The sequence below is a fragment of the Hemitrygon akajei genome, chromosome 3, assembly GCF_048418815.1.
Source record: "Hemitrygon akajei chromosome 3, sHemAka1.3, whole genome shotgun sequence".
NCBI lineage: Eukaryota > Metazoa > Chordata > Chondrichthyes > Myliobatiformes > Dasyatidae > Hemitrygon > Hemitrygon akajei.
In genome coordinates, this window is record NC_133126.1 from 54,764,603 (window position 1) to 54,777,887 (window position 13,285).

Sequence of the window (13,285 nt, forward strand, 5' to 3'; positions counted from 1 at the left end):
AACGCCTTTGTAAATTTTCTCTGCACTCTTTCAATCTTATTTAAGTCTTTCCTGTAGGTTGGTGACCAAAACTGAACATGGTAACCCAATCTAGGCCTCACCAACGTCTTATACAATTTCAACATAACATATAGACCAGAACCTCTGGCCGCTCACCCTCCCACTTAAAAATGCTATGGACTTGTTCTCATCCACAGAACACAGAACTTTCTGTTCCCCTAACCAATGAATCCCCTATCACTACAGCTTGCCTCTTCTCCCCCTTTCCCTTGTGAGCCACATTCAGACTCTTCAGACTCTGTGCCAGACACCTGACCTTTGTGGTTTCCCTCTGCTAGGTCATCCCCCCCCCCCCCAAATGTTTGTAACTTCAAAACATTAAATAAATTCAAAGGAAGGCACAGGAGTCTGAGATGTGGGGCTAACTTTGTGCTTTACTTTAAGCAAGGCTTGCACCAATCACGTGGCTGCCTGATGACTATTGCAATTCATGTATTTAGACATATAACCCATAATGAATTATTTAAATAAATGAAACTGCTTAATCCTACTATATATATATATATATACACACACACACACCCACCACCACCACCACCACCACCCCCCCCCCCCTCCTCCGTGTTGTTGAGTGGAACACCCAGAGGGTACTTTGCACTGGCTGCCTTCTCTCTTTCTCCCTACTGATAGTCACCCAATACCTCTGTCCTTCTGCTTGGGTGTCATGTCTATCAACCGAATAATCCAGCGTTCATTCAGTTCCAGCTCCAAATCCTTAACATGGTCTGTTAGAAGCTGGAGCTGAATGTACTTCTTACAGATATTGCCATCAGGGACATTGGAGGTCTCCTTGCCTTCCCATATTCTGCAAGAGGAACAGCTGCATTGCTCTAAATGTGTAATAGCAAACACATAAAGAATAAATAGTGAAAAGAAAACTACCTATGGCCTTCGCCTTTCCTAAGCCTTGATGAGCCAAAGCATCAATTCCCCCACTCCAACATTAGCTTACTCACACAATGGCCACTCTGCTTAAGCCTAACTTTTTTCTTTTCGTCTTTGCCAGGTGCCTAATTATGTGCAATGCAATGTCTCTTTTGGAACTGCGGCGTGCAAAAATCGCTGATTACCACTGCTCGCTTCTCTTAAACTTTCTTGCCATCTACTCAATCTGGTGCCGTCTCAAGACTGGTGCGCAAAAAGTGCAGACTGCTTTCATTTGCTGCTTTTAAATTTTCTCCCTCTATATAATCCAATGTACCCTTGGGACTGTGGCAAGCAAAAAGTCTGATGTAGGTTGGAAGTATGGAGGGATTTTAACATCCATGGTTGAAGATTAGTCTACTGACACCAGGACATTGGGAACTGTTGAAATGATGGAGACTGTTTGGAATGTCACAGATACACATGGAAAGGGACTGGACTGGAATGAAAACCAGAATGCCAGGTATAGCAATGCCCTTGAACAGAAAAGCCTACAAGAAGTCGTGAATACAGGCCAGTCCATCATGAGTAAAGCCCTCCCCACCATTGATCAAACTCACATGGGACAATGTCGCAGGAAAACAGCATCCATCATCCATCCTGGCCATGCTCTCTTCTCACTGCTGCCATTAGGAAGGATGTAGAGGAACTTCAGGACTTGTACCACCAGCTTCAGGTACAATTATTACTCCTCATCCATCAGGCTTTTGAGCCAGAGGCGATAACTTCACTCAACTTCAGTCAACCCAACAGTGAACTGAACTCAACCTATGGACTCACTTTCAAGGACTCTGCATCTCATGTTCTCAATATTTATTGCTTTTTTTAAATTATTGGTATTTAAAAATTTTTTTGTATTTGCAGTTTTTTGCATATTGGATATTTGCCCATCTTGCTGTGTGCTGTCTTTTGCTGTTCATTTGTATTTACTGTGAATGCCCACGAGAAAATGAATCTCAGGGTTGCAGCTGGTGACATATACAGTATGTACTTTGATACAAAATTTACTTTGAACCTTGAAGGATGGAGTCAACATTGGTAAAAGGGCACTTGGTGATCTGGAATAGGATGAAGCAACAAAACTGGCAGACAGGCCTGTTCCTGTTTTTTTGTGTAATGATTATGTTTATTAGTCAATCACTATTTGAAGTTAACATGGTTTTAAATTTCTTCAAACATTGTAATACTTATAAACATGCTAAACTGCACTAATCTGTCAGGGGTTAATATGTATCTGTATATAACTGATGTCAGTTTTCAGATGGTGAATGTCATTTGCTTTTTTTTTTAGCTCAAGCAACCCGCTGACTGAATCGTTTGCAACCTTTGTAGACCCCTCTAGGGGTTCTCGATCAGCAGCATGCAAAACTAAACCAGATGTACAGAGAGCTGCTGATGTGCTGCGTGACCTTGGGAAACTGAATGGAGAGATGCACAACATTCTACAGGTAATGAAACAATGGCAAACACACGGCCTGAAATTACAACCCTTTACTGCAAATGCTTGTTAAGAAATATGAAAACAAATATAAAAAATGTTGCAGTGGAATCTTACAAAAATAGCTGGACAGGATGGTCTTGCTATTTGATAATAAAATTAAAATGATTAAATGCTCATAGGATACACTCACCATGTAAGCTAGCAATGATGTAAAAATTTGATTTGCATTTTATATTCTTTCATGTTCCTCTCATGGTGTCTCAAAGCCTTTTACAGCCAATGAAATATTCTCAAAGGGCAGTTTCAGTGGCATTGTAGGAAACATAGCAGCCAGTGTGGGCACTGCAAGCTCCAAGATACAGTAATTTTAAAATGGCTCCTTAATCTATTACAGACATTGGTTAGATTATCTATTATAACAATGGATGCCTCAATTTATGGTGTTTTGACATAAACTGAATAGCATCATCATTTCCTTAGTTTAATGTCTCTTCCAAAAGAAGGCACCTCTCACAGACCAGCTCAGGTATGAACACACAAATCTGTGCTCTGGAAGTGGACTTCAAATAGCAATTGTCCAACTCAAAGACAAAAATACTGCAGTAAATGCCACAGGTGAAAGAGGTCAAGACACAACTGAAAGGAGTATTAACATTTTGGGTCAATATTTTGTCCATTTAACATTAGCTGTACCTTCAGATGTTGCCTGTTGAATTTCTTCTGCACTCTCTGTCTTAATTTCTGAGTTCTGACATCTATAGCTGTGTACTTAGTTACAAACTTAAAAAATTCACAAGGCATCTATTCACATCTGTAATTTATCCTCCATCTACCTGTCGGTTAAAAGAAAATAAATATGATTACATTACTATAAACAAGAGAAAATCTGCAGATGCTGGAAATCTGAGCAACACACACAAAATGCTGGAGGAACTCTGCAGGCCAGGCAGCATCTACGGAAAAAGTGCAGTTGACGTTTCGGGCCAAAACCCTTTGGCAGGACTGGAGAAAAAAGCTGAGGAATAGATTTGAAAGGTGGTGTGGGGGGGGGGGGGGTGGGAGGTGGAGGAGAGAGAGAACCACCAGATGATAGGTGAAACCTGGAGGGGGAAGGATGAAGTAGAGAGCTGGGAAGTTGAATGGTGAGATGAGGTGAAAGGGAAGAGGGGATGGGAAATGGGGAGGGGGGGAGTATTACTGTAAGTTAGAGAAATCGATGTTTATGCTACCCAAATGGAATATAATGCGTTGTTCCTGACAGTGGAGGAGGCCATGGATGGACATATTGAAATGGAAATGGGAAGTGGAATTAAAATGGTTGACCACTTGCTTGTGATCCTGCTTGTTCTGGCGTACAAAGTGTGGATGCTCAGTGAAGCAGTGACCCAGTCTCACTGATGTACTGCAGGCCACACCTGGAGCACTGAACACAGTAAATTACCCCAGCAGACTCACAGCTGAAGTGTTGCCTCAACTGGAAGGACTGTTTAGGCCCTTGGATAGTAGTGAGGGAGGGGGTGTAGGGGCAGGTGTAACACTTATTCCACTTGCAAGAATAAGTGCAGGAGGGAGATCAATGGGGAGGGACAAATGGACAAGGTAGTTGCATAGGGAGTAATACCTGCAGAAAGCAGAAAGTGGGGGGGGGGGTATGGTGGGGAGGGAAAGATGTGCTTGGTGGTGGGATCCTGTTGGATGTAGCGGAAGTTTCAGAGAATTATGTGCTGACGCAAAGGCTGGTGGGGTGGTGGATGAGGACAAGAGGAACCCTAACACTAGTGGGTTGGCAAGAGGATAGGGTAAGAGCAGATGTGCATGAAATGGAACAGATGCGGTTATCCACCGATGTCTATTACAAACCCAAGGACATGCTCTTGTTCTTTTCAAGAATTTCAAGTTCCTTGGCCCCTGTCATCTCATTTTCACTTTGAATGTCCAGTCCCTGTACACCTCCATCCCCCACCAGGAAGGCCTCAAAACTCTCTGTTTTTTCTTGACACCAGACCTAACCAGTTCTCCTCTACCACAACAATACAAACTGAACTTGTCCTCACTCTAAATAATTTATCTTTTGGCTCCTCCCACTTCCTTCAAACAAAAGGGGTAGTCATGGGCACTCGCATGGGTCCTAGCTACGCCTGCCTGTTTGTTGGCTATGTGGAACAGTCTATGTTCCAGGCCTACTCTGGCGACTGTCCCACACTTTTTCTATGCTACATCAATGACTGCATTGGTGCTGCTTCTTGCACCCTTGCTGAACTCGTCGACGTCATCCACTTTGCCTCCAACCTGGTCACCCTGCCCTCAAATTCACCCGCTCCATTTCTGACACTTCCTTTCCCTTTCTCAATCTCACTGTCTCTATCGCCGGAGACAGCTTATCCACCGATATCTATTTCAAACCCATGGACTCTCACTGCTTCTTAGACTACGCCTTGTCCCACCCTACTACCTGTAGCAACGCCATCCCCTTTTCTCAATTCCTCCGTCTCCGCTGTATCTACTTTCAGGATAGAACGAAGGAGATGCCCTCCTTTTTCAAAGAAATGGCTTCCCTTCCATCACCTTCAATGCTGCCCTCATCCGCATCTCTTCCATTTCATGCATGTCTGCACTTACCCCATCCTCCTGCCACCCTACCAGGTACAGGGTTCCTCTTGTCTTCACATACCACCCCACCAATCTCCGTGTCCTAAACTTCCGCCACCTCCAATGGGATCCCACACCGAGCACATCTCCCCCCCACCCCACTTTCTGCTTTCTGCAGGGATTGCTCCCTACGTGATTCCCTTGTCCTTCCCCACCAATCTCCCTACTGGCACTTATCCGTGCAAGCAGAACAAATGCTACACCTGCTCCCTCACTACCATCCTTCCAGGTGAGGCGGCATTTCATGTATGAGTCTGTTGGGGTCATTTACTGTGTTATTGCTCCCGGTGTGGCTTCCTGTACATTGATGAGACCTGACGTAGGCTGGGAGACTGCTTTGCTGAGATTCTGTGCTCCGTCTGCTAGAACAAGATGTGGCATGAACATCCAACTTCTGATAATTTTTCCCTTCCCCCTTCCCTCTTTTTCTCTCTGACCTCTCTACTGCTCACCAACCTATCATGTCTCCTTGGTGCCCCTCCTTTCTTTTCTCCCATGATCACTGCTTCTCTCATATAACATACCTTCTTCAACCCTTTACTTTTTCCACCCATCACCTTCCATCTTTTTTTGTAATTTCCCATCCCTCTCCTTTCTGGCTTTCTATTCCCTTTTAGCTTGTTCTCCTTCCCCTCGCCCCACCTCCTTATTTCAGCTTCTTCCTGCTTCCTTTACAATCTTGAAGAAGGGTCTTGGGCCAAAACATCAACTGTTTATTCATTTCCAGAGATGCTGCCGGACCTGCTGAGTACCTCCAGCAATTTGTGTGTGTTGCAATAAATTGAGGAGAATATTAATGATCTGGGTGGTTTTAATAAAATTAGCAATTTGAAACTGGCTCTCATGTATAATAAAAATACAAGACTTTGCTTTCATACTTTATAGTAATAATATATTTCCATTGTGTTTCCATTGATGTACAAATCTACATCACAAATATTTTGAGATTACTCTCCACTTTAATCACATCGTTCAAAATATATTTTGAGTAATTTTCAGAAATTATTAGTATTGTGGTGAGCATTTGGTCCATAATGACAGACAAGGAAGCTCATTAACTCAGTAACCGTTTTATTGTGATAAACACAAAACTTTAAAAAAAATTAAACAAAATATACTTTATTCAAAATATTATTATAATATTTTATTCAAAAATAAAATTATGTGCCATAAACCATTCAATGACTCTCAGTCCTTTACAAATGTTTCCATTACAGTCTTTACATTCCCACACTTTTGCCACACACGTGGCACTCTGTTATTCCATATTTACATACACTTGTTTGGGGGTATACACCCCGCCCCCCTACCCCTCAACTCCCGCTGGAGAAGAACCCTAGACTGTGGTCTTTCCCCACCGGGCCCTTGCAGTGATTCTCTTGCAAATATGTTAAATTACATAGGTATGAAAACTTGTTAGAACCCAGAACTGAAGTGACTACACCCTAGTCTTAATTGCACTCTGTGCTTTTCCTTGTCAAATTCAAAGTTCAAAATAAATTTTATTATCAAAGTACATATATGTCACCATATACAACACAGAGATTAATTTTCTTGTGGGCATACTCAATAAATCTATAGAATAATAATAATAGCACAATCAATGAAAGACCATAGAGGGTATTCAGTCAGAGTGCAGAAGACAACAAACTGTGCAAATACAAAGAGAAGAAATAATAATAAATGACTTAATTAATTAATATCGAGGACATGAGATGAAGAGTCCTTGAAAGTAAATCCATTGGTTGTGGGAACATTTCAGTGATGAGGCAAGTGAAGATGAGTAAAGTTATCGCGTTTGGTTCAATAGCTTTATGTTTGAGGGGTAATAACTGTTCCTGAACTAGGTGGTGGTGAGTCCTGATGCTCTTGTATCTTCTCCCTGATGACAGCAGCGAGAAAAGAGCATGTCCTGGGTGTTTGGGGTCCTTGATGATCAATGCTGCTTTCCTGCAACAGTAATTTACTTAGAAATTTAGAACCCAACGAGTTGTATATTAAAAATATTCTGTTTTTTTGGAAGACTTAACTGTAATCATGTTTTTTTTCTTTTAGGAGGCAGAGCAGTGGCAGTCTTGCATGCAAGGCATTAAGGTTTGATTTCTGATTTTTCTTAAAATATTCACAGTATTTTTAGCTGCTTGGTAATGCATTGAGACAGGAATGAAAATCGTAGAAAAAGGTCATAAGATTTAGTGGTGTTTTAGCTATTCCTCCTCTTCATTCCCTTTCTCACAAATAGAGTGTGAGTGCCAATCAGAGCAACAGCTGCAAGCCTATTGACTCACCACCTCTGCAATATCATCTGGTGAGTTGCCATGGAAATTACTACACTGTTCATCTCCACTGTATATTCAGCCCTGACTTCTTCCCCCATGAGATTTCTTGCTTTTCATATTGGTATTTCTCCAGTACATTTCAGTATCTTTATGCTATACATGGGACTATAAATTTGCATTCAAGAATTCTCCTAAGTTCTTCTTAACAAAAACTGTGTGCCTTCTCAATTTTTGATAATTAGCTGCTAGTTATTTTTAGGGCATGCACTTCTCGTCATTGTTAATCTCCATAAAGGTCTTTGAAAAGGTGCCGCACATGAGTCTGCTAAACAAAATTTAGAGCCCATGATATTACAGGAAAGCCTCTAGCATTGATAGAATTTGGCTAACTGAGAGGAGACAAAGAGTGGGAATGAAGGAGACCTTTTCTGTTTGGCTGCTAGTGTTTAGAGATGTTCCACAGGGGTTGGTGTTGGGACTGCTTCTTTGCATGTTATATGGTAATGATTTGGGTGATGTGGCTTTGTAGCCAAGTTTACAGACAATAGGAAGCTAGGTGAAGGGGCAGGTAGTTTTGAGGAAGCAGAATGGCAGCTACAGAAGGACTTAGACAGAATAGGAGAATGGTCAAAGAAGTGGCAGATGAAATATTGTGTACAAAGTGTATGGTGAAGCAATGTGGTAGAAGGAATAAAGGTATTAGCTATTTTGTAAATAGGGAGAAAATTCAGATATCATAAGTGTAAAGAGACTTGTGAATCCTCATTCAGGATTCCCCAAAGTCAACATACAGGTTGAATTGGTGGTAAGGAAGGCAAGTGCAATGTTAGTGTTCATTTCGAGAGGACTAGGATATAAGAACAAGGATGTACTGCTGTGGCTTTATAAGGCATTGGTCAGTCTGCACTTGGAGTATTGTGAGCAGTTTTGAACCCCTTATCTAAGATAGGTTGTGCTGGCATTGGAAAAGGTCCAGAGGAGGTGCAGGAGAATGATCCCAGGAATGAAAGGGTTGATGTATAAGGAACATTTGATGGCTCTGGCCTCTACTCTCTGGAGTTCAGAACGATGTGGGGGAATCTCATTGAAACCTATTGAATGGCCTCGATAAGGGTGGATGTGGGGTCGTCTAGGACCAGAGGACAAAGCTTCAAAATACAAATGTTTGTAGAAAGATGTCCCTTTAGAACAGTGATGAGGAGGAGCTTCCTTAGTCAGAGCGTGGTGAATCTGTGGAGATCAAGTCATTGTGTATATTTAAAGTGGATGTTGATAGATACCTGCACTAGGTGTCTGCGTTGATTTTGTTCATTTGCAGTCAATCAAAAGAATGTCAGCATACGCTGGATGAATTCCTCCGTTGATAACTATTAGGAATTAATACAGTTTTATAGCACATTAGTTGTATTGGTAGTGTTTTAATTTGTTCTGATTTTCACTTAAATACGTAAGCTATTACTCAGTTAAATGATAATTTGTCTTTTTTATACCTTTTTAACAATTTCCTTGAAACTTTGGCTAATTGGAGCTGCCACTTAATTGGATGTACTAGTCCTGATACGTCATTGCAGCATCTGTAGATTTATATGTGTATGATCAACTGTGAGGCTACATCTTGATGTTCAAATATCCTCATCTTCAATTGACAAAGACTATGCTTTTGTATTGTATTTGATGATTAGTTATGTCATATATACCTGCTTTTGCATAAGGTGACCCTCAAGGTCTTAGGTACATATACTGTATATAGTAGCTAGGGTGCGTAAGACTTTTGCACAGTACTGCAATAATTCTACTGTACTGCTGCAAAAGAAATAAATTTCATGATATATGTGAGTGATGATAAGCCTGATTCTGATATGGGTCATCATTGTGGACTGAGAGTGAGAAGGGTGCAGAGAGAGGGGAATCATGGTTGGGAAAAGGGGAATGGAGGGGGGAGAGAGCAGAAAGCAGCAGAGAGACATTCCGTAATCATCAATAAACCAGTTGTTTGGAATCAAATGAGCTTGACTGATGTCTCAGGGCTGGATGTGTCTGCACCCATGCCATCCCCCTGGTCCTGACACTTCTTTGCTATCTGTCCCACACGACCTGGCCATGGTACGCTATAGGGCCCATTTTTGTTCTGTAAGTGCTATGGCTCTGTACAGGACATAGTCCATGTTCTTCAGTGTGATGCTATGAACCTTTATTGTCAAAGTGTAGTGCAATTTGGTGAAGAAGTGTCATATGGATATTGAGTTTAAAGCCCATCCTTTGATATGCTTGAGTGAATCTGTTAACAGTGGCTTGGAGCTTGGCCTTCCTAATATGTCTAAAGTAAGCATCATTTGCAAACTACGGATGGAATACAGAGGTTGGAGTAATTTTAGTTCTTGAGTGTAGTTGCCTGCAGGTTGAAAAGTACATGCTTTTAGACCTAGAGTACTTGTTGGCACCTTAAGGCACTGGAAGCAATCACTAACAGTGTGTCTGCAACATCCTCCAAGTTCATTGGAATGTGAGTATCTAATATTAGGGTCTTCTCCCAGGCCAACATACCCAGCACTGAGGTCCTAATTACATTAAATCAACAGCCATAAGCGGGCTACTTTGTTTTTATGCCTACACCAGAATCTGGGAGCTGCCAGCTATTCTTGGCCCATATGGGGAAGAGATTACCAATTTTTCTTTAAAACAGTGCAACATTCCCACTCACACCTAGGAACCTCTGGCTCATGACCTGTCAAAGTGCAGAAGTATTTTTAATTGCATTGATGCATTCAGAAGCTCTGCATACCACCTTAGGGGCTACCCATTTGCTTGAATTGTCAGCAACTTGTGCCTCAGAAGACTCAGACGTAAAAGATTCTGCAATTTCCATATTCTTAGTATGAGAATTTACACAATCAGAATGGAAATGTAATCTTCATTGCTCAGGGACCACCTAAGTAGAAACTATTCACATTTTTTTTCTTTGAGGAATCAGATAATTTTACTATATAAAATTATAATTACATCCAAATTTTAAGTTAGGCAGTTTATACAAATTCAAAATCCAAGTTACATATTACTTTGTTTAAAGAAAAGATTGCCATGAAGCTCCATAATGCACAGTAATTGCATTCATTACTGTGTTTCTTGGCACATTCTAAAATCCATTAAAAGTTTAGCCTTTCTTTAATTCTGCTAAAATTGTAAGGAAGCTGTTGATTATTTTGGTGCCATAATTATATGAAATGTAAGACTTAAGTCTTGAGTTCAAATTGAGGAAAATTATTCACTTGGCCAAATACCAAATATGGAAGTTAACTTGCTTGCAAGTAACTGACTCCCCTTCTAAAGAATTGACTGTGAGCAATTCAAAAAGACACTAGCTTAGCCATGCTGAACCTGATGGTGTTTGCACAGGAGAGCGGGTGCATGCTGTTTTGTTTGCAGGTGTCATACATTAAATGCTCAGTAACAAAAATGATATTTTCTGCACCATAATGTTATAATATAGAACAGTATACCATAGGATAGGCCCTTCAGTGCCTGATGTTTTGCCAAATTAACTAAACCAATGACTCTTAATTAATCTAATTCCTTTCCCCCACACATTGATCATATCCCTCTCTTCTCTGCATATTCATCTGCCCATCTAAGAGTCTCTTAAATATTCCTGTGCTTACTGCCATCACCTCCTGCCAGGGTATTTCAGGCCCCCACCACTCTGTGTAAAAAAAAAACTTCCTTGGAATATAGATCCAGTTTCTATTCAAAGTCCTGTATTTGAAAATTGAAGAAAATAGTACAAAGGGAAAGATTTCCTTTATACAACAAGGCCATGAAACTGTTGATTAAAAAAAAACAGGGTTGTGCTTCTTAAAACAGAGTACACAACAAATTACTCTCACTGCAATGACCAACGTAAATACTGTATGTAGAATAAAAATGTCTGACAACTTTAAAAATAGCTAGAAAAACCAAGAAGCAGGAATTAACCTGAAACAGTAAAAATGGTTGATTCAAAATGTTATGCAAATGATTGTATCTCTGCTTCCAATAATAACCATCAGCCATTTTTTTCATTTCATGTGTTATCTTGTGCACTCATGTATGCCAGCAGTCTTTACTCGGAGATAAGGTCGATCATTGGATAAAAATCACAACTAAATAGCCTCGGTTTATAAAGGTGGAGATTTTCTCAGGTTTGTAAATAATGAAGTAGCAAATTAGATGTTGATATTCACAAAAGGATTAACACCTTCAGTTGGCTCCCAAAAAAGTGTAGTGGAAGAATTGGAAAGTTACATGTAGCTATCTCTATCAGATTTTATTATTAGCATAATGGAAGTTTAGATTACCAGGTAAAAGAGTTTGTATATTATCCAGATTTAACAAGTATGCTGGTCTGCAGATGTATTGATCTGTTAAGTTGCTGTGGTAAATTGATTATAGGTATAGTTGATTCTTTTGTCTGTTAAATTATTATTAGTTATGAATTGGCTTCTTACATGAAACTGTGGACTATCTGTTTTAGCATTTGCTAGTTGTTGAATATTAAACATGGAAGTAAACTACTCCATTATAAGTGCATTGAATTTTCTCACCTGCTAGCATAGACAATTTTCTGGAATAATCTTGCACTGGGATTTAAAAGCAGCAAAAGTCTAAACTAGCCATTCTGGAGAATAGCCTTTAAAGGGCACAGACTCCTGGGGTTGTCCTCATCTTGAAGGGTTGCAGTAAATACATTTCTTAACACTATTGCTCTATTTCCATATTATCTTTTATATCCATTGTGATAATTTGAGTGTTACTGTCAAAGTCACCATTTGTTGCTTATGTCTGATTCCTCTGGAGAAGACTGCGGTGAGTCAGTCACCTTCTTAAAGTTCATCTGGTGAAAGTACTTCACTGTTCAAAAGTGAGTTCCAGGATTTGGAGCCAGCAATGATGACAATTATTGTACAGTTTGAACCAGAATCTGCAGATGTTGTTTCCAAATCTCAGCCCCTGCTCTTCTTAGTGGTAGTGGTCATGAGTTTGAGAGAATTATGCCAAAATAGCAAATTTCAGGAGTTTGGTGTTGAGCAGGAAATGATGGGAAAGGCCCAACAATGATAATTGACTGGCCCTACATAGTTGAGTGAGGATAAATAAAGCCTTCATGCTGCCCAACCTTTGAAGTGTAGTAACTTAAAGTCTACTGGACAATGGGGACAAAGTTTGTGTGGGTACTTCTTGTCCTTAAAAACAAAGATAAAATCTTTCAGTCTAATTACTAATCCTTCGACAATCTGTTCAGAGATATTGCAAAGTGTGGTACCAAGAACCATTTAACCACCAGTAACCTATAACCTGTTGATAGTTGCTCAGAATTGGTTTCACCCAAGGTTGCCTGACTTTAGACCTCATCATAGCCTTGGTATTGCATGGACTCAAAGGCTCTTTTCCAGAGGAGAAGTGAACATAACTATAATGGACATTAAGACAGCATTTTAGAAGCCCTTGAGTGGAGCCCAACCTCATATAAAAGAACATGGTTTCGGTTGTTGGATAACATTCATCCCTCTCTCAAAGCAGTGTTACAAGAATTCATCAGGGCAGTTTTCCAGCTCTTTCGATCATGGTCCTTCCATCATAAGGTCAAAAGCAACAGTGTTTGCTGATGAATACATAATGTTTCATTCCACCTGTAATTTATCAGCAAGTGAGGCAGCCTACCCCTGGATGTAATTGGACCTCAAACATCTTGGGCTGATAAATGCCAAGCATCAGTCACACCCTTCTTCTGGCACTTCCCTTCACAGTACTTGTCCTTTTGCCTTTTCTCTCCCCATCATCCATGTATCCAAACAGTTGTTACAAGTGAAGCAGAGGTTCTCACGCAATATTTTTTGCAATTTAGTGCCCCGCATTTAATATTTTTATTACATTGAAGAAACTAAATGCTAATTGGGTT

General features: G+C 40.4%; 1 protein-coding gene across 2 annotated transcripts in view; it reads left to right on the forward strand.

Annotated features, from left to right (window-relative positions):
• kiaa0586 (KIAA0586 ortholog) overlaps window positions 1–13,285 on the forward strand; it is a 514,968-nt gene that overhangs the window by 193,357 nt on the left and 308,326 nt on the right. Inside the window, exons 10-12 of one of the 2 annotated variants that reach the window (XM_073039936.1) lie at window positions 2,276–2,432; window positions 7,130–7,168; window positions 7,317–7,382. In XM_073039936.1, the coding sequence (XP_072896037.1) occupies window positions 2,276–2,432; window positions 7,130–7,168; window positions 7,317–7,382 (262 nt within the window). The remainder of the gene's footprint in view (window positions 1–2,275; window positions 2,433–7,129; window positions 7,169–7,316; window positions 7,383–13,285) is intronic. The other variant, XM_073039935.1, reaches the window with a different exon arrangement.